This window comes from Corvus hawaiiensis, chromosome 8 (assembly GCF_020740725.1).
Source record: "Corvus hawaiiensis isolate bCorHaw1 chromosome 8, bCorHaw1.pri.cur, whole genome shotgun sequence".
Lineage (NCBI taxonomy): Eukaryota > Metazoa > Chordata > Aves > Passeriformes > Corvidae > Corvus > Corvus hawaiiensis.
The window spans coordinates 6,925,505-6,952,847 of record NC_063220.1 but is presented as its reverse complement, the minus strand read 5'-3'; the positions used below and the strand labels follow the sequence as shown (position 1 = coordinate 6,952,847).

General features: G+C 41.8%; 1 protein-coding gene across 1 annotated transcript; it reads left to right on the top strand.

Moving 5' to 3' along the window:
* Positions 1-27,343, top strand: SLC18A2 (solute carrier family 18 member A2). Its single transcript, XM_048311879.1, has 15 exons — positions 1-216; positions 1,964-2,324; positions 9,515-9,573; positions 11,633-11,716; positions 14,076-14,168; positions 14,568-14,657; positions 14,766-14,809; positions 14,885-14,945; positions 18,278-18,373; positions 21,271-21,349; positions 21,598-21,649; positions 22,065-22,128; positions 23,206-23,325; positions 23,884-24,017; positions 25,859-27,343. The coding sequence occupies exons 1-15, from the start codon at positions 96-98 to the stop codon at positions 25,967-25,969; spliced, it is 1,569 nt and encodes a 522-aa protein (XP_048167836.1). The 5' UTR covers positions 1-95; the 3' UTR covers positions 25,970-27,343.

Sequence of the window (27,343 nt, the reverse complement as noted above, 5' to 3'; positions counted from 1 at the left end):
GCGCGGAGCGGGGCCGCGGGAGCGCAGCTGCCGCCCGGGTCCCCGCCGGTCCCCGCCGCCCCACGGCCTCTGGGTGTCCGCAGCCGGGCCGGAGCATGGCTTGGGGCGAGCTCGGGCTGCTCCGCTGGCTGCGGGAGAGCCGCCAGTCCCGCAAACTCATCCTGCTCATCGTCTTCATCGCCCTGCTGCTGGACAACATGCTGCTCACCGTAGTCGGTAGGTGGAATGGGCTTGGGCTTGTTTCCCTCTCCCGGTTTTTGCCAGGCATGATCTCCGGCGGCAGATGTGCTCCCTGAATGCCTGATTAATGCTCTCAAACCCAACATTTTCAAACACTGATTTATTTATTTATTTATTTATTTAGCTATTTTAAACCATGAATTATATTCCAGGCATTGCAAACGCGCCGCCGTGGACATCAAAGTCTCGCTTTGTTTCCATGTTAATTGCAGGATAAGAAATGGTATAAAAAGGTCCCAATAACTCTTCTTTTTCTCTTTTTCTTTTTTTTTTTTCCTTTTCCTACTAAACGCCACTAACACTTCACGGAAGGAGAGATAACAGTATTTTTAGCTCATCATAATTTTTTCTCCTGTGGTCATGCAACTGAAACAACAGGCTAGATAACACTGGAGATGCCTGTTTCCTTGTGATAGCTCCTCTTTCCCCCACATAGGTCTGAAAATGATAGGTTAATAAAAAAACTATCTAACTCACTTTTAAGAAAAGCACTTCCATGGGTTAGTTTAATAAAATAATCCAAGTTTTGATCAAGGTCTAAAATCCAACTTTTAATTACTTCAGTGCCATAGTGTCAAGATTCAGGCATCTACTCAAATAAAACAATTGAATATTTTTCACTGGTAGATTTAGAACTGCTCATATTCAAATGTTTATAAGAATTTAAAGAAAACGTTTCAGAGAAACCAGTGGCTCATGGATGTCCTGGAAATGACTCGGTCTGTGCAGAGCCAGCTCTCAGGTGATGCTGCACTCAGCTTCCAAATCAGACTTCTGAATTTCTTGAAGGGGCTTCATCAAAAGTTGATGCCACAAGGTAGACCTTAGATTAAAAAAAAATCTATTTTTTGCAAATTGATTTTGGAATTTTTTTTACATCAATATAATTCCTTATAAAATTATTAATATTTAATCACTTGTTTAGTAATATGTATGCTAGAAGCCCTAGAAATTATTATAGCTTGCAGCCTTGGGAGGGTGGGCTTTTTCAGGACAAAATGCAGGATGGGAAGGGGTGAGTCTGTCACTTGTGTTAAAAGGAATGAACCTGACATCTGTTTTTACAAACTCTGAAATCCTAATATCTGAGATACATGTTAAAGCAATTAAATTGCAGCTAAGATCCTAAAGCATGTAAAGATGGTTCCTTCTGGGTGATCTTTTCAATGTAAATTTATAAAAAAATGAGATATGCAAATATCAACACATTAGTTCTGATTCCTTGATATAGGACTGTTACATTTTTTCCTTCTTATGGCTGCTACGTATCAATATTTTTGTGGTTTATTTTAGAAATGTTGTTTATTGTATATTTTATATTTTGATTTAATAATCATTCCAATGCTGTTCTCATTAATCATGCTTTCACAGTCTAATAAAAGGTTTTGTGGAGCCACGTGCAACAAAGAGGCTTCAGTCATGGGTTTTGATACTTCTTATATTTTGCTTAATGATGTCTGTATAGAAAACCTTACAGAATCGTATGAAAGCTATCAAAACATAGAGAATAATGTAAATGAACTTTTTGTTTTAAACTGCACTTCTGAGTTATGGGTGTGTTTTTTCCTGTGAACAAACTTCTCTTTCAGTTTTGTTTCTGAATGTGCTCTGTAGGAAAGCCTTGTATTTCCCAACTAATGGCAAAGCAAGCAAGAAAACTTGGTGATTCCATTTACAAACAACCTGATAGTAAGATGCCAATGTATTCTATTTGTTTTTCCAGTGCCAATAATTCCCAGTTACCTTTACAGCATCGAACACGAGAAAAATGCCACAGAAATCCAGACTGCTAAGCCTAACCTCCCCTCAGCAACGATGGACAATTTTCAAAGCATCTTTTCCTACTACGACAATTCGACGATGGAAACGATGGTCACGAGAAACGAATCTGACAAGACACGACCTGGAGAGCTGCACCAGACCCAGACAGAACAAATGGTTGTCAGTGTGACTCCTTCCCCCTCTGACTGCCCCAAGGATGACAAGGAGCTGCTGAATGAAAATGTCCAAGTCGGTCTCTTGTTTGCTTCAAAAGCAACAGTGCAGCTGCTGACCAACCCCTTCATAGGGCCTCTGACAAACAGGTACGGAACTGCTGCTGCACCATCACTTAGGATTTCACACTCATGTTTTAGCCCGGATTAGTATTTGAAACTAATTATTCTTAATTCTCTTTTGGCCCTGGCTTACTGCCTTCTTGCTTTTTCTGGAGCAATATTTTAGTGAAATACATTTGGTAAACACTTGTAAACGTTCACACCCTTTCCAAAATAGCTGCACATCAGCCATCAGTATCATACACTTTTCCTCCAGCTCCTGAGACCTCGGGTTTTTATAGAAACATTTGCTGAAATGGTGTTGAATTGTCTCCCATATCACTATAGGAGGCCAAAAGACACTGCAATGTAGTATTTACACAGATTGTCAATATTCCTGTGACACCCACATTAGGCAAAGATGATGTTGAAACTGTAGGCAGGGTTCAGGTCCCTTCCTTGCTCTCACTGATGGGATGAGCAGCTCTTGGTCCGATTTGGTGTGTGATGGTTTGGAGCTGTCTGAGGTGAGAACCAGTGGGAAATTTGTGTGGACTTCAGTGAAAAGTGAGCAAGTGTCCAGTTTTGCTGATGCCATGTTCATCACCAAGTTCAGTGCGTCCCACATTTCCAGCAGTACATGATTCAGCCCAGCCTTCTAATTGCTCCCCCTGATTTCTTGCAAATATATGATTTCTTGAACCAAATAGGTTTAAATGGGACTTTACAGAAAATTTATTTAATGCAGGGTCAAGCTTATAAACACTGATATAAATGACTTAAAGCCCCTCTCCAAATCCAAGTACTGATGATGTTTACATGAAGATTAAAGAGTATATATAATATCATTTAAATTTTTGATATTAATAATTAATTTGATTTCATTGTTAGCATTTTTGTGTAACTGCTCCCCACAGAAGCAGCTTCAGTCCTCCCAAACACACTCTGAGATCAATCTCTGCAGGAAATAAACTCCAAATTGTATTTAGCCCAGTCACTGATCTACATATTTCTTATGTAAGCTGTTTTCATAGAGAAGAATTATTCCTTTCAGAAGATAATATGCAGCAGAAATTTGTACTTGTAGAACACTTTTGTTTAAGCTGTCAATGTCCATCATAGGTGACAATATTTAAAACAACCAATATGCTCCAATGCTAGATATTTCAGATTTTGAAGCCAAAAGTACCTTAGGCTTTAGAGCATATATATGTATATACATACATGTAGACACACACACCCACGCAAATATATATGTGTAGCCTGAGGGTTTTATTTCAATCTCATGAAAGATTATCCAGCGGAGGGCTAAGCAGCATTTGGGCTCACAGTGTTATGTATTCAAAACCTGTGCTTGATCTGTGGAACTGATCTAAACACAAAAGCTTTAAATGATTAAGAGAGACAGTTTCATTTCTCTCTCATTTCCCCTTATCACCAATACATATCACCTACACAGATATAAGCACGCCACCACAAAATTACTTTTCCACGAATATTGCTGTAAGCTGAGGAGGAAAAAGGATTTTTCTTACCTGGATTTTCTGTACTGTTTAGTGAGGATATCATGGCTCATCTGCAGGTAAAGTAACATAACATCGAATAATATTTTTATAATAGTTCTTTAGGTGTGTCACTTTTCCTAAGTACCTAAATTATTGCACTATTGATATTTGCTCTTTTTCTGTTAGCGTCACCATTTCCAGAGCCTGCCAAGGCAGGAGAAAGGCATGTGGTCACACCTCTCCCCTGGAGCCAGCTCCTGGGACGTGCGTGATGCATCCCTGGGCTTGGCAATGAGGAGTGAGATGTTCTTGTAGCATCTCCCTTTCCTGTTAGGGTCAGGGTTGGCACCACACCAGTGTGAACTTCAGTGCTGTGAGCTGAGGTTTCCTCCTGGAAACATCCTGCAGGTTTTTGCCCAGGGCAGGGTGTGTGACTGCAGTCACAGGGGCAGGTTTGCTCAGATGGGCAGTGAGTGTGAGGAGGAAAACCAAGGAGCACGTCATCCCCTCATCCCACATGACAAACTCTTCCCTCATACAGCCGAAGGAGTGCCTTAATGGCAAAGTGGCCCTAAATTAGATTTAGGGTTCACTGATTTTCTTTCATGCATTATTTGTATCTTGGTACCGGTATCTGCCTTTCTTCTGAGAAATGTTTAGTGGGAAAGATCAGTTAACACATTTATCAATTAACTCTAGAAGTTACTGGATACCCTCCCCCTCTTAAACTGACAATTTCTAATAACAATGTATATGATCAGCTAAAATTTGTGATGGTATAAATCAAACAGAAAATATCTGAGTTATGACTAGAAAGGCTCTTCCTTACCACTGATAAGCTGTTTGGTTACTGTTAAGCTTTTTGCCTTTATTATGTCTACAAAATTCCAGCAAAATATCAAAGCTTAAGGAGAAACGGTTTCTTGTTTCAAGATGAGTGTGCACAGTTGGTTGAGATGCCCAGTAGCTTTCTTTTTCAAATAAGTAGCACATTGTGTACAGTGATCTTTATTTTTCCATCAAATATAGCTGTTCAAGAGTGGTTTAGAATTTTAATCAGGTGCTGGTTTTCACCAGGCACTGGCTTTGAGTGCTTGAGTTTGTACAGCAGCAACAGGATGTTCTGCTCATATGAGTGTGCAAATAATCACTATTTTTTAGGTTTTCTGAAAGTTTTGGAGGCCTGTTTTCCCTTCTTTAATAATTACTGAAGGTGTAGATTTTCATAAATTTCAAAATTGGTTTCATTCAAGGAGTAAGTTCTGAGAAAAACATTCCCTATTTAAAGCCCAGCTCTTTCCATGGAATACCAGACACACCTGGCTCAGAGAACAGGTTTGCAATTCCTGAAACAATACAAGTTCCCTCTGCCCTAACAAAGTCCTAGAAAAGCAAACACTGGTGATGGCTTTGCCATAAGAAGTCAACAGCACACTTCCCACTGTGGCATGGTTTCAGGGCAGAGCTGATAAGATTTTGTGGGTCAGAAGCACATTACGTTTTTCCTGGTAACGAAATTGGTAAGGAACTGCACATAAAGGACAGAATTTGACACAGGGGTCTTGGTGAGAAGGATGCACTGGCACGGGAGGAGTGAAGGCTCTGCCTAAAGCTGTCCAGTGAAGAGAGTGTGCAAAAGGCTGCCCTTTATAACTGGTTTATCCAGCTGTACTGGAACAGGTGCCCAGAGAAGCTGTGGCTGCCCCATCCCTGGAAGTGTTCAAGGCCAGGTCAGATGGAGCTTTGAGCAACCTGGTCCAGTGGAAGGTGTCCCTACACATGGCATGGGGTTGGAAGGAGATGGGGTCTAAATTCCCTTCCAACCCAAACCATTCTGTGATTCTCTGATTTATTCCATTGCTTTTTTCAAACTCTCACCAAGCTCTGTGCACCAGGCTGTGAGCCCAGCTGTGCCAACCCTTCAACCACCAGAGCAGATCAATGCCTCTGCCATGTGTGTCCCCTTCTTTTTTTTATCAGTCTGAAAAAATATGTAGTTTTAACCTCATGCTGATCCATATCAGCCTCAAAAACCATTAAAGAATTGTTAGATACTTTCATCATCATCTTTTTGACACTATCCTGGCTATAGCTTTGAACTCCTTTGCATGAGAGAGAGAGCAGCTAGGACCACAATGTGTTTGTGCCCAAGACACACACATAGGAGGAGGCAGAGGAATAAATAACATTTGTAGCTACTTATTTACAGTTCAGTTCCTGTGTGAGCTGTCCTTCCAGGTGTTGGCAGGAGATTGAAGTGATCTGTTCTGCAGGTCACTCTGTCCCTCTGCCTTCCCTGTGCTCCAGCATGCAAGTGGGGAGTGCAGGGACCACATGTCCTGTCCCTGCTGACTCTACATGTTTGCCTTTACCTACACACACATTAAATGGTTCATTGGTTCAAAACCTCCAGGAACATATTCTTCTTGCCATAAATCCTCCCCTGTCTTCACTGCCAGTGAAGGAGAGCCAGAGTGCCAGCCAGGACAGACCTAGCAATGGGTGCTCACAGGGGTGCCATGGAGCTGTGTAACAGCAAGGTTGGAATCAGTGGATTTGCAGCACTGTAATTGATAATTAGGTTCTAATAATCCACAGCTGCTCACCTGGTCAGTGTAAGCTTTATTTGACTGTTGCACAGAACCACCAGTCAGTTGTCTTATTCTGGGGTTATCTTGTTAATGGGTATAAATAATTTCTTGAGAGTCCTATAATCTGGGGCCATTGTGACTGAAATGGAGCTCTTGTGGGCATTCTCCATCAGTGGCAGCCTTTCCCTTCCCTCCTTCAGGTAGTGACTCAGACTTTTTCAGAGATCAAAAATACTTGTAATAAGCACTTTTAGCTGCAAGCAGCCTTGGTGAGACATGCTGGACTCTGCTTTAGAATTGCTTGGAGGATTTTGAAAGGAGTGCCCAAGAAAATTATATGCTTGCCCATAGTAACAAGAAAAAATAAGAGAGAGGCTATAATATTCTTTGGTGTTGGATACATGCAGAGGAACAAAATGGAGAGGTAACTGTGATGGAGAGTGCCATGTCATGGCTGAGAAGGAGAAAGTCATATTCACTCTTTTCACATGGAAAGAACATGAATGTCCCAGGACCAAGGAACAGAATCACTGAAGGGGCTGTTACAGCTGGGGCCTCTCCTTTTTGTGATTGTTTATGTTGTATGTCTACTGGTTTGGCAAAACCTCTCAGTCTGTGCTCTCTAACAGACCAGAGAATGCAGCTGCAGGTTAGACATTTGTGGTAGCACAACTGCCAACTCAGAGGTTCAGCAATCCCATGCAGGGACAGCACTCCAGAACTGTGCATCTCCACATTGTGGGAGATGCTCTAGGCAGTATTATCTTTCCAGAGTATTATAAGGACTTCTTTAACTCTCACCCTCTGCTGTGTGTCACTTCCCACCTTGCTGTGTCCCTGTTTGTCCAAGGAAAAGGAAGAATAATATCTGCGACTGCAAAAATTAAGAGCAATGCTCCAACAGGATTTCACTGAGCATTGGAAGTGACTTCCAAAATACTTATTTTCTTCCTGCCTTCAACCACCAGAAACTTCCCAGGCGTAGGAAGCCTATTGCAAGAGTTGAAATCTCCTTTATTTAGTATGATAGCAATGCTCTGTGTTTAACCCATGAATGCTTATGGAAGATCTCATGGCTCATGTCCCTGATGTAACGATGGAAACGTGAACGTGGGAGCCAGTTTGGATGGCATTTCTCTTCATGCAAATAACTGAATATTATTTCAATGTACTTGTAGCAGAAAGAAGTTGCTGTCTCATAGGCCCTGTGTCAAGTCTATGAATTGCTTGCTTTCTGTACTGAAAGCAGAATTCTCTCCCACACTGTCCGTCCTAGATACCTCTGGGATGGCCTTGACAGACACAGCCCTACTTTACTTTGCAGTGGGAGAAGGCATAAGGACATTCACCTTCTGCTTTCATACCCCAGAGAAAGCTGATAATTCCCACCACCAGCAGCATCCGTACCTGCAGTGTTTATTTTTTTGTCTGTACTCCTATCAGTGCTTTCTTTAACTGAAAAACCTCAAAATCAAAGCAATTATGATCAAACTCTCTGTGGCCTGTTCTACCTGGGCCCACTGGGAAGGGAAGTGCTCTCCTCATCTCTGAGGCAGGTAAGAGGTTGGTAAGAGGTAATTTTTTATTTCCTCATGTACACAGAAACACCAGTGGAGACCAGCATCCCACACACACAGCAAGAGAAAGGCTGGCGTAGAACAATCATTCACTTTAAATAGAGTAGGCAAAAAAAAATATTGCTCTCTTATATGCCATGTATCCAGGTGCTGAGAGATTGAAGTTATTATTAAGAGGAAGTTTGTGATGGGGATTTAATTTGCTTTGGAGATGCTAGTCCAGTAAGTAGCACACGAGTAACCAATCTCTGCTGGATATTTAAAACATCTGCTTACAAATTTCAACTAGAAGAATCTGTGCACTATGTTTCTATCATATTTTAATGCAGTGATGATTTAAGGCAAAATACCACATGAATGCTCAATTTCTTTCATTCACAAGAATGAGACAAACAATGAACTTTTAGCTCTGCACTTCAGAGGGTTTTCCATTATTGAAGGTTCTTGATTGTATAAAAATATTAAGAAAAAACGAAGCTCAGAATAATTATTTTGGTTTGCCAATGTCATGACTATTATTATTAAAAGTTAAAAGGGCCATTGTAGACCCTTCCATTATTTGATTGACCTTGTTTAACCAATACTGCCCATTTAAATGCACAACACTGTCAAATCATTGGAAGCTGAAATCCTTTGAAAGTGCTCCTCTGAAAAGCATCGTCCATTGTTGAAGAATTTGGCCATTAAATAATGTCCTGGCAAATATATTTAGAGACGCACAATCGTACAAAAAATGAAGCTGTGAACAAAGTGTTCAGGATAGAATATGCACACTGTCTTCAGAGCTACCTAGGTTTTGACTCTAGAGTAGATTTTTAATGGAGTGAAAAACAATATATTGTGATTTTTGTTGTTGTTGTTGTTGTTGAATTTTCAGTTTTAGCCTCTCAAAAAATGTATTTGCTTCCCAGCCAGGAAATTCTTTATTTCCTGGAAACTTGAAAATACTTGGAGCAACCAGGCATTTCTACAGGCTGTTTAGAGTCCTAATGAAGAAAGCTTTGATCAGCTCCATTTCTACTCATAAACACATGGAAAGCAAAAATATTATACTCAGGCACTTTGGGACTCTTCCAGTGCTCCTGAGGCAAAACTCCCAGAAAAGCTGATGACAAAATTTTCCAGTAAAAAAGCCATTGGCTTGACCATGTCTCATTATAATCATTGTCTCATGAGGATGGAAACAGATGAGCATTGAAACATGACTGGATATTTCAAAGCTCAGCACACTCAGGCAAATCTTCCCTTGGCATATCTTTGGCAACCTCGTAGAGGCTGCTCAGAGGGGTTTTATTGGGAACAATTAAGACAGAATGAGAACAAGGCAATCAGGGCAATCATGAGAAGGATTTCTTCCAGGGATTTCATATGCAAAGTCTGTTGTGTCAGATGAAAATAAATTTGTAATGTGGACAAATATGGTCATGTGGTCCACAATAAATAGTTCAAAGCCTACCAAGAAACTGTAGGCTGGGTTTGTGGTGTGGTGTGTGAACTCATGTAAGACTAACTCAAAACCTCCATGGGACAACCTCAGAAATCTGAATGTTCTTTTTGTTTTCCAGAATAGGCTACCAGATTCCACTGTTTGCTGGCTTCTGCATCATGTTTGTTTCAACAATCAGTAAGTGTCCACATCTCATCTGGTCTGGCCTAGGGACAACTTTTAAATAAATGGTCCATAATAATTATCACGAGGAATTCTTCTTGTTGATATAAGGGGACTGATTTCCAAGGAAAATTTAAGGGAGCGTGCCACATGTTGATGGTGATACTGATGAGATTGAACAAGTGCTCTCTTAGGAATGTGTTCTAATCACAGCCCTCCATCCCACCTCAGTGGGCCTCTTCCTTAGCTGAATCTTTCAGGTCTTTGTGATCTGGAGCAGTGCTCAGACAATTTTAAATAGACAGCCATGGGAGAGCTGTCTTGCAAGGCCCTGAACAAATAGATATCATGGGGGCTTATCAGAAAGATCATGAGGCTGCAGTGGCTCATGAGTAGAGTATGAGTCAACAGGATCACAACGTTGCTAAACATCGCTGTGGGATGTGCAAACAGGAGCACAGCCTGCAAATCAGCTGAGATAATTTGCCTGCTCTAATGGCATTGATAAGGCTTCAGCTGCTGTTTTATGTTTGGTTTTGGCCTGACATTTAAAGCTGTGGTCCAGACAGAAAGAGCACAGAGAGCATCAAGGGTCATTAGAAGCCTGTGAGGATCACTGGAAGAACTGTTTTTGCCTCGGAAGGCAGATGTAAGATATAGTAGAGCCTAAGACAAAAAAGGACGGGGACAAACAGTTTTCCATGTCCACTGTACATAAAAGAAAGAATAATGACAGGTTTCCCAGAAGAAATGTGGGTGTCCCATCCCTGGAAGTCCTCAAGGCCAGGTTGGGCATGGCTTGGAGCAACCTGGGATAGTGGAAGGTGTCCCTGCCCGTGGCAGGGGATTGGAGCCATGGTGATCTTTATGGTCTCTTCCAACACAAAACATTCTATGATTCTATGATCTTAAAACTGTATGCTCAAGGGGACTGAATGCTACTAGAGATGATGACCTGGTCTTAGAGCCACTGACAACTCTGCGTTTTAGGAACATGTTAGATAAATTCTGGTTGGGATGTAGCCAAGAATAGTGAGCCTAATTCATGGCAAAGGAGAGAAATACTGATTTGCTGAACTCCTTTTTTCCTTTATTTGTCTTGATTTTTCTCTGCCCACATAGTGGGGATTTCTATAAGACCTGTTGAAAAGCCCAAGAGTCACAACCCCACTGGGCAGGTGGGAGCAGTGCACGTGGATCCCATGTTTAATTGGTGCACAACAGCTTCTAGCAGCTATAACCTGGCCAGCAAAATTCCTTAAGTGGTCAACAGATGGGAGCTGATAAAAAGCCTTAAAATCTCATTGTAGATTTAATGACATCTACAACGACATGGGCTCTACAAGCACAGATGTGGTTGGGTTTCTGGGACACTCCTGTTTTCCGGTGTTGTGGGTGGGGAATTCAGCCAGGCTGAGTGCAGCATGCAGGAAGTGGCTGGGGGTGAAGCCTGGGCTTAAATCTCTAGGGGAAAGAAAGAGTGGCACGTTCTCTGGTGCAGTGTCTCTGCTTTTGGGAGGAGCAGGAACTTCCTGCAGGTTTTGAATAGGTGGATCTGGCTTCCCTGCACCTTCAGCCAGCTGCGCTGCACACATCTGGCACGGGGCTGGCAGCACCTGGGAAAAGCTCTCTCCACCCACTCATTATTGGAGGAAACATTGGTGAGTGTGTTTTGCATCCTGCTTTCCCCAAGTGCCTGGAGCTCCAGACTGGGCAGCCTCAAACAAAGCAGTATGGAGAGGTGAGGCTGGAAAGAAAAAGTCTTATTACTCCTCCTGTGTGCAGCTGAATCAGAGCAGATGTAATCAAATCCTAAGTAATTAGTTAAAACTGCTTGGGATCTTGCATTCTGTGTTAGCTGGAGGCCTAGACACCTGAGAGCAATTCAACACTGACACATCTAAATGCAATAAGAGAAAATAATGCAGTTAGTATTGAAAGTGGCACAAGTCACTGTAAACACTTGACTAAATTGTAGGAAGTTTTTGTGATAGTTTCAAGAAATCTAGCTTCTTAACCTAGTTAGACTTAACCAAATTAAAAAATTTACCTCTGGTTTTTTTTTTTTCTGTAGTGTTTGCCTTCTCTGGAAGCTATGCACTACTATTTATTGCCAGGTCCCTTCAAGGAGTGGGTTCCTCCTGCTCTTCGGTGGCAGGTAAGAGAAGAGGTGATAGAGGAAAGAGCAAATCACTTTCAGTCATTTTTTGGATTGAATTTTGTCAGCACATTCAATTATTTATACAAAAATATTCAATTAAATCAATTTCTTTTTTTTTTTTTTTCTGTTCTTTTCATATAAAGTAGCTCAAAAGCAAATGTCTTTTAAGACTTCCTTGGTATTTGGGTTGCAGTAGAGGTAAGAGCACTAAATGAACTGCACTCTCCCTGGGATTTCTGCACCTGTGTCTTCAACATTTTAAATTCATTTTTAGCCATTTTAAAGGTCACTGGGAACTTAGGTTGGTACTTATTACAGTTAGAACTGCAGCTCTGTCTGTTACAGAAATTTCTGTTATGAAATGTTGTTTTCAAGGGCTTACCATGCTGGCTGCCAGTTTGGCCTCAGTATATCTTTCCAATGAAACTGTCTCATTTTTAAATGAGTAGGTAAAATGGAGTATGGGTTTTCAGCCCAAATTATTTGAGCATTCTTGACGTTGAGGCTGGAGATAATATGTTTTGTTCATGCTGAATATTTCAATCTTGGGAAACTTTCCTGCAATAGCAGGAACTGACATCAGTTAAGGTTACAAGTCCAGCTTTCCCAAGGGAACACATGCCAGAATCAAACCTATTGTTCAGCTTTAACTCAGTCCCTGTGCAAGGGTGCATCTTGAGCTACTGGCTCTTAGATGAGCACATGACTTTATTTTTTTCTCAGCCAATGTACACAAAAGAGCAGAAAAGGCCAAGGGACCATCTAGTCCATCCCCTTCCTGAAGGCAGGATCAACTTAGTATCTGTCATTCCTCATGCACACTTGACAGGCATGACCTCAGAAGCCTCCAGAACTGCCCTCAGCATCCAGCTCTGTGCTTAAGTACCTTTATGGTCAGGAAGTTTTTTTCCTGATGTCTCATCTAAAGGCTCCTTACTGCCATGTGAACTTATTTCTGCTTCCCATCCTTCAGAGAACACAAAGAACATTTTCCTTTCTTTATCTTTCTGGCTCTTTTTCATATTGCAAGACTGTTATCACCTCTCACATCAGTTTCCTCCCCTCTGGTTTTAAATTGGAAGTCCTGCAGTGGCCCCTCACAGGTATTATTCCAAGCCCTTGCTCACCCTCGTTGCCATTCTCTGCATGGTCTCCAGGCACCCCCAGCTTTCTCCCTGTGTTGCACCAGAACCAGACACAGCTCTGGGAAGCAGCTCTGACTCCTTACAGGGGCCACCAGCAGTGAGAGTCACACCGTGTATCTCACAGGCAAAGGGGATTTTTGTGTACTATTGCTGCCAATCATTTCCTCCCCTGCATTTGTGTGTGCAGTCATTTCTACCTATGTGTAAAACCTTGTGTTATCTTCTTTGCATTGCCCTCTCCTTCTTGTTTTCCAGAATATTTCCCCAAGTCCCACATTCATTGTGAATTCTAATGCAGGTCTCTAACAGCTCTCCGTCTGTTCATGTAGACAATTTGATGTCATCCACTCTTTTCAATAAACATGGTAATCCACACAGGACCTCTGCTCTTTTGATGCACATGATGGATGGTATTTACTTAATGATCAACCATACAATGTATTGTTTTCCTTTTCTGTGTAGCTGTGGACCTTATTTGCTGAGTCCTGCGTGAATCTCGATTTGAAAACAGAATGATTAATTTCTATAAGGACTCTTCTGCAGCATTTACGTCTACAGAGTCTGAGTGCTCCACAAAAAGACAAGCAAATTAGGCTTCATGTTTCCCTTTGTGTAATGAAGTTTCATAATCAAGTGCAGAAATAAGGCATGTGAAGATAAAGGTCAAAAGAATCCTTTAATTTTGGATGCTGGACTTGAAATACTCATTTACAAAGTAATCAGCTCTGCATAATACCTCCTGCCCAGAGCACTGACCACAACTGGAGCTAAGTGGTCACCAGACCTTTGTGCACTCCAAGTATAAACAAACAATGGTGAATACTTGTCAAAAGCTTTGTTTCTGCTCATTGAACAGCATCGTCGTAAAGCTCTGTGACAAAGAGATGCATAAAGAATCTAACAAATAAGGGCATCACTAAATTACCTGACTGATACTGCACAATAGAACATGGTCTTGGAGACCATGGGCATTGACAAAACCATTTGTGCTTGGAAGTTAGTTCAATGGGGAGGGACTTTATATATATATGTGTGTGTATATATATATACACCCACAGAGAGAAATACTTGGTCATTTCTGTATAACGTTTAGTAGCTGTGGCAAATGATGACCACAAACTGTAGCACACAGATGCCTATTTTTGTGCTGAATTTTTTCTTTTCTTTCTCTCCTTTTGTTTCTTTTTTTTTTTTTTTCTTTTTAACTGTAGGGATGGGTTTGCTTGCCACTGTGTACACGGATGATGAGGAGAGAGGCAACGCAATGGGAATTGCACTTGGAGGCCTGGCTATGGGAGTATTAGGTCAGTGAGTTGGAGGCTCTGCTGGCAAAAGAAACTATCCCCCAGCTGTGTTCTTGGGACCTCTGAAAGCAGCAGAAGGGTCTCACTGGGTCTAATGGTATTGTGCAGTCTCCAGACTGGATTCATGGTGCATGTTAAAAACAGCTTTTCCCACAGCAGACGTTCCCTATGTGGATACACGTGTCAGGCAGTACTATCTGAGATGCTTGGGTTTTGTTTACGCTGCTGAGTGTTTTGGGGAATGAAGAACATGGTTATTGCCATGATCAACAATCTTTTTTGGGATTTTTAAACTGGATTTTTGGTTGCTCTGTGCCAGTAGCTGGATGTCTGAATGCTTGCAGGTGGGTTGTTCAGAGTCAGAGGCTTCACAGCTGTGTCCTTTCCTTTCCCTGGCAGTGGGCCCACCTTTTGGGAGCATCATGTATGAGTTTGTGGGCAAGAGTTCTCCTTTCCTGGTGCTGGCAGCGCTGGCTCTGTTCGATGGAGGTCAGTAGATACCCTGCGTCAGTATCTCCCTGAAGCACATCCTTTTCCTATCCCTGCCATCCCTCCTCCTTCCTGGAGGAGTGTTACAGCATTGATTTCTTTTCACAGCTGTTCAGTTACTTGTCCTGCAGCCCTCCAGAACTCAGGCAGAAGTGAGTATTAAGGTAAAACACTGTAGGCAATGGGTGCCACTTTGCCTTTCCTAATCCCAAGGTTTTGTTTCGCAGAGTCAGAAGGGGACACCTATACTGATGCTTTTGAAGGACCCGTATATCATTATTGCAGCAGGTACCAGACCTTTTTTTTCTTCTTTAAACCAGCCATTGGTGTCATTTCTGGCTTCCTGGAATGCCTTGGGCTGAGCTGCTTTAACAGTGTCATCATTTGCTGGTTTACTTTACATAAAGATCTAAGATTGTGTTGGTAATACAGGATGAATATACCAGTAGGAGCACAATAGGCAGAAAGCTTGAAATAAATGTGTCTTTCCAACTGAGAGGCCACTAATGACTTGCAGGTGCCTGCTGAGGCAGTGAGATGTGGCCAGGAAACTTCCTGTGAGGCAAGTGGCTTGGGCCAAGGCTTTCAGAGTGAGGGATTCCCAGCACATCACAGGCAGGCACAGGGAGTAACACTGAACTTCATTTCTGTTTGAAGAGGGAGTTAGTTTGGTCTCTTGAGCATGGGTTGTATTTCAGAAAAGGTTTGGGTTGAATGGTCTGTGGTTTTATTTGTGTCATTTGTCTAATGAGCCTTTCTGTCTCACGAGAAATTTGCCTTTTTGCATTGCACATTGTTGAATGCTTACTCTGAAGTCGGTAATTAAGCCCAGACCTTTCTAATGTTGATAAAATACCTGGAAACAGATAATTATTTTCACAGTTCTCTTTCTTCATCCTAACTTGCTTGTCCAACAGAGCAATTCCTCCAGGCATTTCTTGAAGTTTCTTGCTGATCTTAGGGAATTACCATAACCTTAACTTTGTGACTTGGTCGAGCTGTGACTTAAATTATACAATCCCTTTTGCCTGAGAAATTCTTGGAGCATTAAAAGACCAGTGAGTAAAAGCATTTGAGAGAATAGAATAACAAAGACTGCACTTGTCATAAGAGATCAAATTTGTCATTCAGCTGATTCAATAACTTCTCTTACAGCAGCTAAAGCATATAAAGTAAGAGAAAGTCTCTCCCATGGATTATCAATGGGATTAAGGAGGACACCTGGGGTCTCTGCCTCCCAGGACAGAGGCTGCCCAGTGCTTTGACTGTACAGACAATGCTGATGTTCTCTAACCTCAGCCTCTTGTCCTGCTTTATTTCACTTGCAGACCAGATTTGGTTTTGTCAGAGCTGAATGCCAAATACTCTGGTTTGTGTCAGAGGTGATGCTTCGTAGTCTGTGCCACCAGTAATCACCAACCCAGGCAGAAGAAATGTTCCTGACATGTTTTGTCACTGCTGGGGGGAGCTCAGGGAGTGAAATCAGTGTCATCCTTGCAGCCAGACCTCACTGACAGGGATTACAGGAAAGTCAGGTGCCACTGCCTGACAAGGTTGCATGGGCAGAGTTTAGTTAGTTTAAATGATCAGATTCCAAAACCAGAGCTGAGACAGATATCACCATGACCACACAGGTCCTTGAGTGTGACAGCTTTTCACTGGGTGCCTGCTCTTTCACAGGAAAATGCCAGTGATGTCTGTGGCACTCTGCTGAAAGCTGAGGGGGTTCTTGGCTGTGGAGATGGGATTCAGCTGGAAGGCTGCAATTTCACACCTTCCAGCACAGGACATTTAATCTAATTCAAGGAAGAAAAGATGTAGGATTCATGCCCTTGATACATGGCCCTTTAAAGAAAGGTCAGCTCCAGGCAAGACTGAGGAAAAAACCTTTGTTTTCTTTTGGGGAAGCTTTGCTGAGGTAGCAGGGTCTTGGACTTTGCCCCGAGATTGCAGAGTACCAGCTCAGGCTCTCACTTTTTTCTTGGGGCACACTTCATAGATCTGAAGCACCTTTATCACCATATCCCTGAGTACCTTGGTAAGCTCTGGTGATGCTTCCTGGCCTCAGGAGAAATAGGTGCCACAAACATGTGCAAGCACACCTCTTTCTCATTCCTTTGTGAGGTTTTCTCCGAGTAGAATAAAACCTTTGCTATTTAAGCCATCTCTGTTAGAATGGTCCTGCTTCCTCTGGCTGCACTTTGTGCAACCTGAAATATTTTTTCCAGCATCAAGGAAGCTGTTTGAGCATGGCTGATTTTGGCTTGGAAGAGGGCAGCCCCAAGGAGTTTAACTGGGGCTCCTTACAGACACACTCTGGGAGCTTGCACCTGAGTGGAAAGGTTGGCTTTTGTCTTTAGGGCAAAGCAGGGCTGAACTGTTGCTCCTTGCCCCGGGAAGGGAGTGAGCCAGCTAACCAGCAAGCTCATTTTAGGAATTGCAGATACACAGTCTAATACATTCTGACAGGTTTGAGCAAAGAGTGACATCAGTGCTCATTTGGTTTTGAACCTTATGATGAGGAACTTGTTCTGAGAGAAATAATGTTTCTCTGACCTCAGAAAAAATCTGTTTTTCTTTCTAAAAAAAAGTAAAGTTTGTATAGTAAATGGCTGGAAGAGTCTAGAATATTTTCCTACATTTCAGAGATTGTAAATATTTGAAAGAAAGATGGGAACACAAGTTTGAGGTTGTCACTTCCAGCAGTGATTTCCAAAAGCCATTTCATAAGGGATTAGCAGAAGGGACATGTCCTGTTGCCCTGCATTAAGCTTTGAGGGCCTGAGGGTCTTTTGAGTAAGCATGAAAGGCATCTTGAATCCACAGAAATACCATGGGGTTTCATAATCCCTGCACTAGAGCTGAAGTGCACTACTGAGGAGAGATGAACACGACACAAACCCACTGGAGCCTGGATCTGCAGGCAGTGGTGTAGGGCAGAGCTGAGCTGGCAGGCAAGACTGAATCAGCACTTCCACCACTTGTTACCCTTTGGGTTATTAAAGGCCCAGGAATTCAAAAGAGATTCGTAAGCATTTGAAATTCATAGGGCTGGGCAAGCTCAAAGCCAAACCCACGTTTGCTGCACAGGCTCGCTGGCTGCTGACTATGGGACCTTGACAGAAAATTCCCATTTTTGGGGGACAGACTTCCCTGTGGTTGTATCTGGGTATTTTTACAATCAAGACCTCCACATCCCATCACGTGATATAGGCATGATCTCTCAGATGACAGAGGCATAGGGTCAGAGCCTGAGCCTCTTACACAACAGGGCTCTGGAATTGCCCCAGGAGACCAGGTAAAGACCAAGTGATTGTGGTTTCAGCTAATCATTTGTACAACAGACCTCATGAACTTTCCAAATGTCATCAAGCTCACTGCAAACTTTCACATTATGAAATAGCTTAACCTTTATTGTAGAATTTCTAGGAGAATAGAAACGTATAAAAAGTTAGTGTTCAGTGATTTTACATAGTGTTCTATTTAATCACCATCTGAAAAATAGGGCTGTAAAAAGTGCAATATTTTATATAAAAGCATCCATTCTTTGCATGATGTTTTGTTTATAGTCAAAAGAAATAATTACTGCTATTTTTGACCCCTTCCCTTCTTTCTTTAAGGATCAATCTGTTTTGCAAATATGGCTATTGCTATGCTTGAACCGGCTTTACCCATTTGGATGATGGAGACCATGTGCTCAAAAAAATGGCAGCTTGGTAAAGTACAGTATATTGTCTGCATCTCTATATTTTGTCTTTTGAATGTCTGAGTTCTGGTCCTGTTAAAGATTATTTGCTTTGGGGAGGGTAATTTTTTTTTTTTTTTTTTTTTTTACAATCTTTAAAGTGTCAGTGTTAAAGTTGAACAATTACAAACACTGGTGTGTAAGAAAAATAGAGAGTGGGGTGATGTTATTGCAATAGAAGCTCCTGTAATGGGCTACACTCACATTTCAAGGAAAAATAGTTGCAGGCAGCCTTGGGACTGGGGTTGATCCAGCTCCATTGGGAATCCCAACACTGCTTTGGCAGTGAGTGTTGGCCAGGGTAGCTGCGAGGTGCCTGTGGAGCTGCAGAGCCAGCCCTGCAGAGCAAAACCCTTTGTTTGGTTTTTTTTTCCCTATTGGGAGTCCCTCCTCAGTTCCTAGTTTGAATTGCCCCGAGCAGGCAGGCAGAGAAATCTGCAGCAGGTGCACTGTGCTGGGTACAAAACGTGTTTGTGGCAGCACAGCCTCCTTCCAGGCTGATCCTGGTAACATGTGGTAGAAACATGGACTTTTGCTTAAAACGCGGCCACAAGGGTGTGAGGAGCACTTTCCCTTGGATTTGGTATATTTGACATCCATTTAGTGGTTACTTAATCATCCCTTTCAACAGAAAGCAGTGGGGAGCCCCAGCTTGGACCTCTTTACGACTTTTAACAGGGACACAGTCTTGGGAAACCAAGTGCACAGGCAAACAGGGCACATGCCCCATGAATCCATTTACACCAGAGAGTAAAGCTGGGGCAGTTACTTTCTCTTTGAGGTGAACAAGAGCAGGGAAAAAACCACCAGAAAGTGGGTTAAATTCTAGTGAGTGACAAACCATGTGTGAGAGGTTGATGTGAAACTTCTTAAGTGGGGGATGCCCAGCCTTCATCTCCCTCCTTGATGAATTTAATGATGTGTCCTGTGCTGTGATCTTTCATGAGGGTATTTTTAAAATCAGTGTATGGCATTTGAAAGAAAAAGAGAAATCCCTGACAAAAACGATGTTCTGCTGATATTCCTACTCTCTGTTAATGTAGGTGTCCCTACACCCTAAAGAAAGCACAAACCTTAGCTCCAATTAGTGCAGTTGAGATCTAGGGTGGCCACAGACGCAGTTCTTAAAGTGCTGCTGGACCTGACAATAACCTCTAGCCTGTAATACAGCAAAGTGAACACGCAAACATAGGTACTTTGAGCCTCAAAAAGGAAAAATAAATATTGCTTATCTATCTCCCTCACTAGTTTCATATTACTGATGCAATAGAAATGAGATTCACAAATCTCTTCATTGAACAGAGGTTACTCGAAGAAAAATACCCATTTTAAATTAAGACTAATTTAACCCCTTAATGATATAAGTAATTGACTCCATTTCCCTTTGTCTGATTTGACAGCATTAATTAAAATTTTTAAGCCTCTTAAATTGTACCTTGAACTGCAGGGTTTTAAGCAAATTCTTATCTCATGCAATTGGAAATGCAGCTGTTTGAAGCATGATCTGAAGAAGGTATGAAGAACCTTGATGTGACCAATGAGTATTACTGTGCATAAAACCTCTTTAGAAAATTATGGTTCTGCTTCAGAATACCACAGCTTACAGACCAACCTGTGCAAGTCTTATTTTACAAGATTTGCAGTATTATTTCTCTTTTCCAGCTGCCAAGGTCTGCTCTGTGTGACCATTTGGTATAACCAGACAGCTCCAAGCAGTGTTGAAGTAGCTGTGGTTACACAGGTGAAAATTAAGTCTTTCCCCAGCATCACCACTGTAACCCACAAGGTTTTTAATCACAGGATATTGCTGTGCTAAAAATTACCTCTTGATTTTTTTCTTATGAATATATCAGAGAGATGGGAAGGAAGATGGATAGGCAGGAAATGAGAAAATCTGTGTTGCCCTGGTGAAAGATGAGGAGCATATACATGTGAAGGCAATGTCAGGTACCCTGATGTCATGGCTGCTTTCCACATCTCTGCCTGCATCCTGCCCTGGGACTTCTGTGTAAGGGGAGGATGAATCCTCCAGTACAGACTTTTAAACCAGAGATGTCACATACAATGGCATCTACTCCTGATAAGGCCACTGCTGTGGCAACCTCAAGGATAGAAAAACATTTGCTGGTGCCAAAAATGAGCTTTTGCAAGTGGAGGTAGGGGATGAGAGAGTCAGAAAGAATTTACTCAGGTGTCCTCATCTGCAAGTTATTACAGGTAGTTTTTTTAAATTTATTTAAACCAATACATAATTTAAAAAAAAATTAAAAATATGGCTAAATTGTTTCATTACAATTTTTAAAGGCTTTTTACCCTTTCATTATTGATATATGCTTGACTTCAGTCTCGATTTGACCAAGGGCCATATCATGGCACTACAAACTTGCCTGTAACAGGAAGCTTCATGGAATTCCCAGGTTTAGAGGGGGACTGTCTCTTGCAAAGCTACAGCAGCTCTGCTGTCCCCTCCTGCAGGGGGGAATCACCCACCCCTGAGCATCCTGGGCTGGCTGCATGTGCTGAGCATATGCTCCATAAGCCCTGAAGCTGCAGGAGAGTTGCTTTCCTTGATCTATCCCAAAGCTTACTGTAGTTAGAGATAAACTTTTTGCTCTTTGTTGTTCTGTCCCCTCTCCCAGACCAGTTCTTGTAGCTGATGCTGAAAAACTCTTTTCAAAGGCATCACGTTGCTCCTGCATTTCACAGATGATGTCTTTAGATTTCATGGGAAGCAACAAACCGGATATTTGATTCTTTGGGCTCTATTAGATGTGTCTAGATCAAAATTGCGGTGTCTGGGATTTATTAGTTTCTTCTAACACTTCACTAAAGTCCTTGCTGATAAAATGTCTCGTTCGTATTTTTCAGGCGTTGCTTTTCTTCCAGCTAGCATCTCTTATCTCATTGGGACGAATCTTTTTGGGATACTTGCGCACAAAATTGGAAGGTATGGTTAATTTAAAAATACTAATGATCTTCCAGTCTCTCTGTGTACCATTTCCAGTGTTTCCCAGGGCAGTTTATTGATAGTGGAAATCATTAAAGTTTGTTCTATTGCAGCAAAATTGCTTCTTTTTGAACACATTGCTACTTCTGCTGTTTAACTCAGCACTTCAGACATGGCTTTGAAACACTCAGGATCAGCTCTAATATCTCATTATCACCCATCTCTGAGTGATGTTTCTTCTTTAATAGGTGGCTTTGTGCTTTGCTTGGGATGCTAATCGTGGGAATAAGTATTTTATGTGTAAGTAGACAATCATGCATCTTTTAAATCGTGTGAATGTTTGTGTGCTCATCTTCAAATATGCCCTTTTCCAGTGAGATTTTTATGACATGTTATTAAGCAATGTGTAGTTAATAGGTTCCAGATCAGAGTTTTGAGTGCTTTCCAATTTCAGTGCTTCAATTATTTTTAGAAATGATGATTCTGAAAGGAGGATGCTCCTCTGTTGAGCTGTCACTCAGCAGTTTGTTCTTGCTGATAACAGTAACTGTGTCAGTGGTTTAATGGCACAGTTGTCTGAAATGACAACTCAGAACAAGGATCAAGCTCTTAGATATGGGCCATAACTGCTTGGAGAATTTATCTCAGAAAAAGAAACTAACCTCATTAGTATGTGCAGTGTGACATAATTAACTGCCTGAAATTTCCTTTATAGGTACCATTTGCTAAAAACATTTATGGGCTCATAGCACCAACTTTTGGAGTTGGATTTGCCATAGGTAAGAAAATTTGCAATGAGTTCTCACAATCTGTTGTTTATGTAAAAATGATTTGATATGAAGTTACATGGAAAATCAGTTTTGTTGCCGTTCTGATCTAACAGTGGTGAAGCCTCAGCTGTGGCCCATACAGGCAGGCAGAGCAAAAAGGATTAAAGGACAGTGCTCAGGGTGTTTGAACCAGGCTGCCTTAGACAAGCTGGACCCCCAAGCCCAGAATTGCTCCATCGACCTAACAGATCTTTCAACCTGTCCATGAATGTAAATGTTGCTTTCAGAAATGAAGCCATGCACTGCCCCAAACCCAGAGTCTGCAGTTTCCCTGCAGTGGAAAAAGATTTATATAGATATTTCCACAGAAAAAAAAAGGCTTAACACTTTTGTACATAAAGAGGAATTCCCAAGCCCACACACGTGCACTCCTCAAGTAACACGTGTGACCCTTCCTTATGCTGGGCCATGCAGGCTGCAGTGGGGACCCTGCCTTGGTTTTCACTGCTCAGCAAATGTTCTGGGGCATCTTCACACACGAGCGATGTGTAGTGAGGAAAGATGTCACAGGCACAACTACAGATCCCAAGCATCTCAGCAGTTTTGCGAGCTGTCTGTGCTGTTCCTTGCCAGAAATGAGGGTGTGTATCAAGAGACATGATAAAAACACTGTAAGTAATTTTGAGGGACTGGGGGCTAATGCTGTCTTTAGACCTTCAGTATATGTTAAGTTCACACCAGATAACTATCCCCTAGTTACTTGGCTGGTAATGTGAGGTGGGAGCTTTGCACAGACAGTTGCTGGGCAGTGTGGATACACTCTAAGCTCGCATCTCTCCTGCCCTCTGGCAGGTGTCACATGTACACCTGTATACATGCCCACACATGACCCCAGACACAGCAAAGACCATAAAAAGCAAAGATAATACAGACTATTTTTACACAAATCTTTTGCTTAGCTATGAATAAGCATCCTTTTAGCTGCTTTTGCATCCCTTCTTAGCACATAGTTCACCAAGATGTTAAAAGTAGGGGGGAAAAAAGAGCAGCATTTTCCTGAAACATGTTTTGCTCCCTCACGAGCAGGAATGGTGGACTCCTCCATGATGCCAATCATGGGCTACCTGGTGGATCTGCGCCACGTGTCAGTCTATGGCAGTGTGTATGCAATAGCTGACGTTGCCTTTTGCATGGGTTTTGCCATAGGTAAGTCCAGCCCTTCCCTGCCTGGAAAGCACAGTTAAGAAAAGGGAATCTGCTGCAACGCCGGGTGTGAATCCCAGCAGCACTTGCAGATTATATGAGAAGGGGTTCTTATTTTCTGCAAGAAACCAAAGCAGAGGTAATTGTTTGGCATCTGTTCCCCTCTGCAGCAATGTTGTGCTCACTTCATTAGCTGTAAGAGGCTTGGAGGTGTCTGAAGGCACTGAACACAAATAGGATATGCCTAGGAAAGAGGCTTCGGAACATTTAAAATGAACACCACAGCTGTGTTCCAAGAGTCTGTGAGAGGAGTAACTCCCCACTGACCCCCTGCCTCCTTGAGTGCATGACACAGATACCTTTAGGAACATCTCTAATCTCCTCAAGGAATGTGGGGTATGGAGCTAGGAAAGTTTTGTCATGTAATTACAAACATGTCTTTACATTCCTCAAACCCATTTATAAGACGGGGGTTTGTATATAAAATTAGCCTCGTTTAAAGTGACTGCTGAAAATTTTGTGTCTGAGCAATCTCCAGAAAAGGGTTTTTATCTGTACAAGGTCCCTCTGCTGGTGGTGCCATTGCCAAGGCCATTGGATTCCCATGGCTCATGACAATTATAGGAATTGTGGATATCCTCTTTGCTCCCCTGTGCTTTTTCCTTCGAAGTCCACCTGCCAAAGAGGAGAAAATGGTAAGAGTAACTTGGTTTCTTTTTTTTTCTTTTGGGTTCTTCAGTGAAACAAATGGTAACTTATATTTGCATCTTTGCCTCTTATTTCCTCAAAATGGGACCAGCACAGTGTATTTCACCCTCAGGCATTAACTTTGGAATGAACTCCCCCTTCTTTTTATGTCCAAGATGTATAAAGGCAAACTCTTTAGTAGTTAGATGTTACAAAGTCACAAATGTGATTTTTAGTAAACAGGGTCCTGCAGACATCCCTCAGCAACAGCCTATGCTGTGGTGGAGTCAGTAAAGAATGCATTTCTGTTTTCCTTGAAGAGCCAGAACTGTATTGGCCAATTGACCAAATTATTCCTTGGTGTGCCTAAACCTGTTTTTTTCCCATGGTCCTCTACAGTATATTTTGCATCATCTTTTTTCCTCCTTCTCCTTCCTCCATGCAGTTCACTTGCCCCTACAAAGCAATGGCTTCTCTTGTCCAATCCGTACCACAGGGTTTTGGGTTTTTTTAATATAAATTTGCCGAAGACTTAATGCTCTAGAGCACTCAGGGTTCCCCAGCCACTGTAGGGTGTGTAAGAACAGTGTTACAGGCTGTAGGTTTAGCCCACCCAGCACTCCATCCTTGCTCTTCCTGAGCAAGGCTGCCCTGGGCCCAAAATGTAGGTGCTGGTTGTTCATTTGGGTGAAAAGAAACTGATCTTGCATGGTCATGGTCTTATTCTGCAGTGGCACATGTCTGCAAGGTAAGGATAGCACCTGCTGCTTGCGCTGCTCACTTCGTAGTGGCAAGAGCACAGAAGGTGGAAAATTGAATCTTGCTGAAATAATGATGCATGTGAGGCCAGAGACCTTCTGTTTTGCTAATATTTGGACTGCAGAATCCCAGAGATCCCAGTTAATCCCTTGTCATGACCTTTGCTGACTGCACTGGTTTAGTTTGTTTTGGTTTCCATATATTAAATAAGGCTGAGGAACAGAAAGAAAAAAAAAGTAAATCAGCTGCTGTTTCCTGGCAATATAAGATTTACCAGGTGCTTCCCTGGTCCCTGACAGAGTTTCATTTGTAACATCACAATCCCTGAAGGGACAGGATCTCTCCCCATGGCTCCAACACCTTCCAGCATCTGCCACCTCTAACATACCTTTAAATGCAAAATAGCTCCTGTTCCCAAAGTGGCTTATGGCAGTAAAATGATGGACCTATTCTTTCAGGTTGGAGAGTCAAAAGGAGGGCTCCAAAATTGTGGTCTTTGCACAGTTAATTAACCCCCTTAATCACATTCACCATGAAGAACACTACACGATGGCTCCAAAACTCCTTGGGAAAATTCAACCCAGAGAATTTAGTACTTCATCTGGCCCTTAGCATGATTACCACTTTCAGCTTACCATGGGGGGCAAGGCACAGTAGTGGGACTGCCCCTCTTGGCATTACCCTCAGTTATGCTGTTCTGGATCTCCATGGAAAGAGGGAACAAAAGCAGTAAAAGACAACTGGCTGGAAGCAGTAGGACTGCTCTTGACCATTCATCCAGTTTTTAATAAATGGAGATTAAATATGGGAGGGGTAAACTACTGTATCTGGAGAGCAGGTGAATGTATTTCAATAATACATGGGCTGAAATATTGGAAAGAGAAATTTTCCAGAGATGTCTTTAGGGCCAAGATCCCACCTCACAGACCTGTGGACTCAATTTACCCTAACTGCAATCAGTTTGGGCTCTACCTCAAGGGAGGAGAGGTGAATCCCTGAGTGGTGCATGCAGCATGCTGGCTGTGTGGTGGATCAGCCCCAGACTCAGCTGGATGTTAAGCAGAAATACTCTCACTCTGTTTTCTTCCAGGCAATACTCATGGATCACAACTGTCCTGTGAAAACAAAAATGTACACCCAGAACAACATCCAGTCCTACCCCATAGGTGAAGAAGAGGAGGAATATGAAAGTGATGAATAACACAAAAGCCATATAACGTATTTAGATGTACAAAATGCTGTGGTTCATGTGAAACATCTCATCCAGAAATAGGTCTTAGTTGTACTGTACATTTAATAGTGAAATGGTCAGAAAAACCAAAGGTACGTTATTTATTGCCCGTGACTATAGAGCAGACTGCAAACCGCCTTATGGGGGGGGAAGAGCTTTTACAGACCATTTGTATAGTGTTACTCTTTGTGTATTTAATTTTATTGAATATTACACTCTATTTTTTATTAAATGTGTAGTATAAATCTGTATAAAATGTGAATTTTAACTATTCGGTTCTTAAAGTCACCTCCTTGACAGTATTTCCTATTTTATTTGGTGTCATAAGTTACTGTCAAAAGCTCGAGTCTTTCTTATTTAATTGGAAATTAAAAAAAAGCAACCATTAAAGAAAACCTATCCAATTTGCATCCTTTTAAGTGGCACCCTTGTAGGTACATTGAAACGAGCTGGAATTCAGAGTCTGGACAGCACTATCGCTTTTTTCATCAACTTAGGTCATAATAATACAACTTCTCTGCCAGTTGAAAGAGTGAGCGCTCCCTGAACCACCAATGTTGAGGAAAACAGGTTGTTAAACAGCTGAGTGTATTGCTATTATTGGTATTTAAGAAAGTTTCAATCAAGCAGTTGTGCAACATGAAGCCCCCCAGACACACACCACCAGGTAAACAAGTTGGTATGAATATGCATCGTTCCTTTCTCTTGGCAGGGAATGTAACAGCATGAGGATAATTTTTGTATTTTTATCATTTGGATCTCTTAACATATCTCAACCTTATTTTAGTTGCATTATCAGTGACTGGTTAAGAAAAGCTGCAGTGTTACAGTATTTAGTCTTAGCATGTACTGAAAGTGAGCTGCTAACTGGAGCAGCTCAAACAACTCTTTTACATGCATTTACATACACATCTAAAAATACACTTATTTTTTTAAATGAGTTCAAATATACTCTTTGCTTTAAAAAATGGAAGAACCAGCCAGTTCGTGACCAAGCTCTCTTAACATGTGGGGACACAGTCCACTACAGGTGAAGTACTGTATTAGGCAATCCTGATCTACACTGAGACAAAACAAGACTTGGAAAGAAAGTGTTTTAAAAACAGTCCCAATGTCCTTCTCAACCATGCTGTATCATTTCATTTGTAAAATGAAAATCTTTATGTGCCTTCTCTCATGTAATTGCAGATGTTTTATGTACTACAGCATAGATACTATGTTTACATATAGTTTTGTAAAGCGTATATACTATGGTCAAAAAATATCAAAAATATAGTGGATCAAGTATTGCTCTGTCAATAATTACACATTGAGAACGTATCAAAATAAAGTTATCTGACAGAA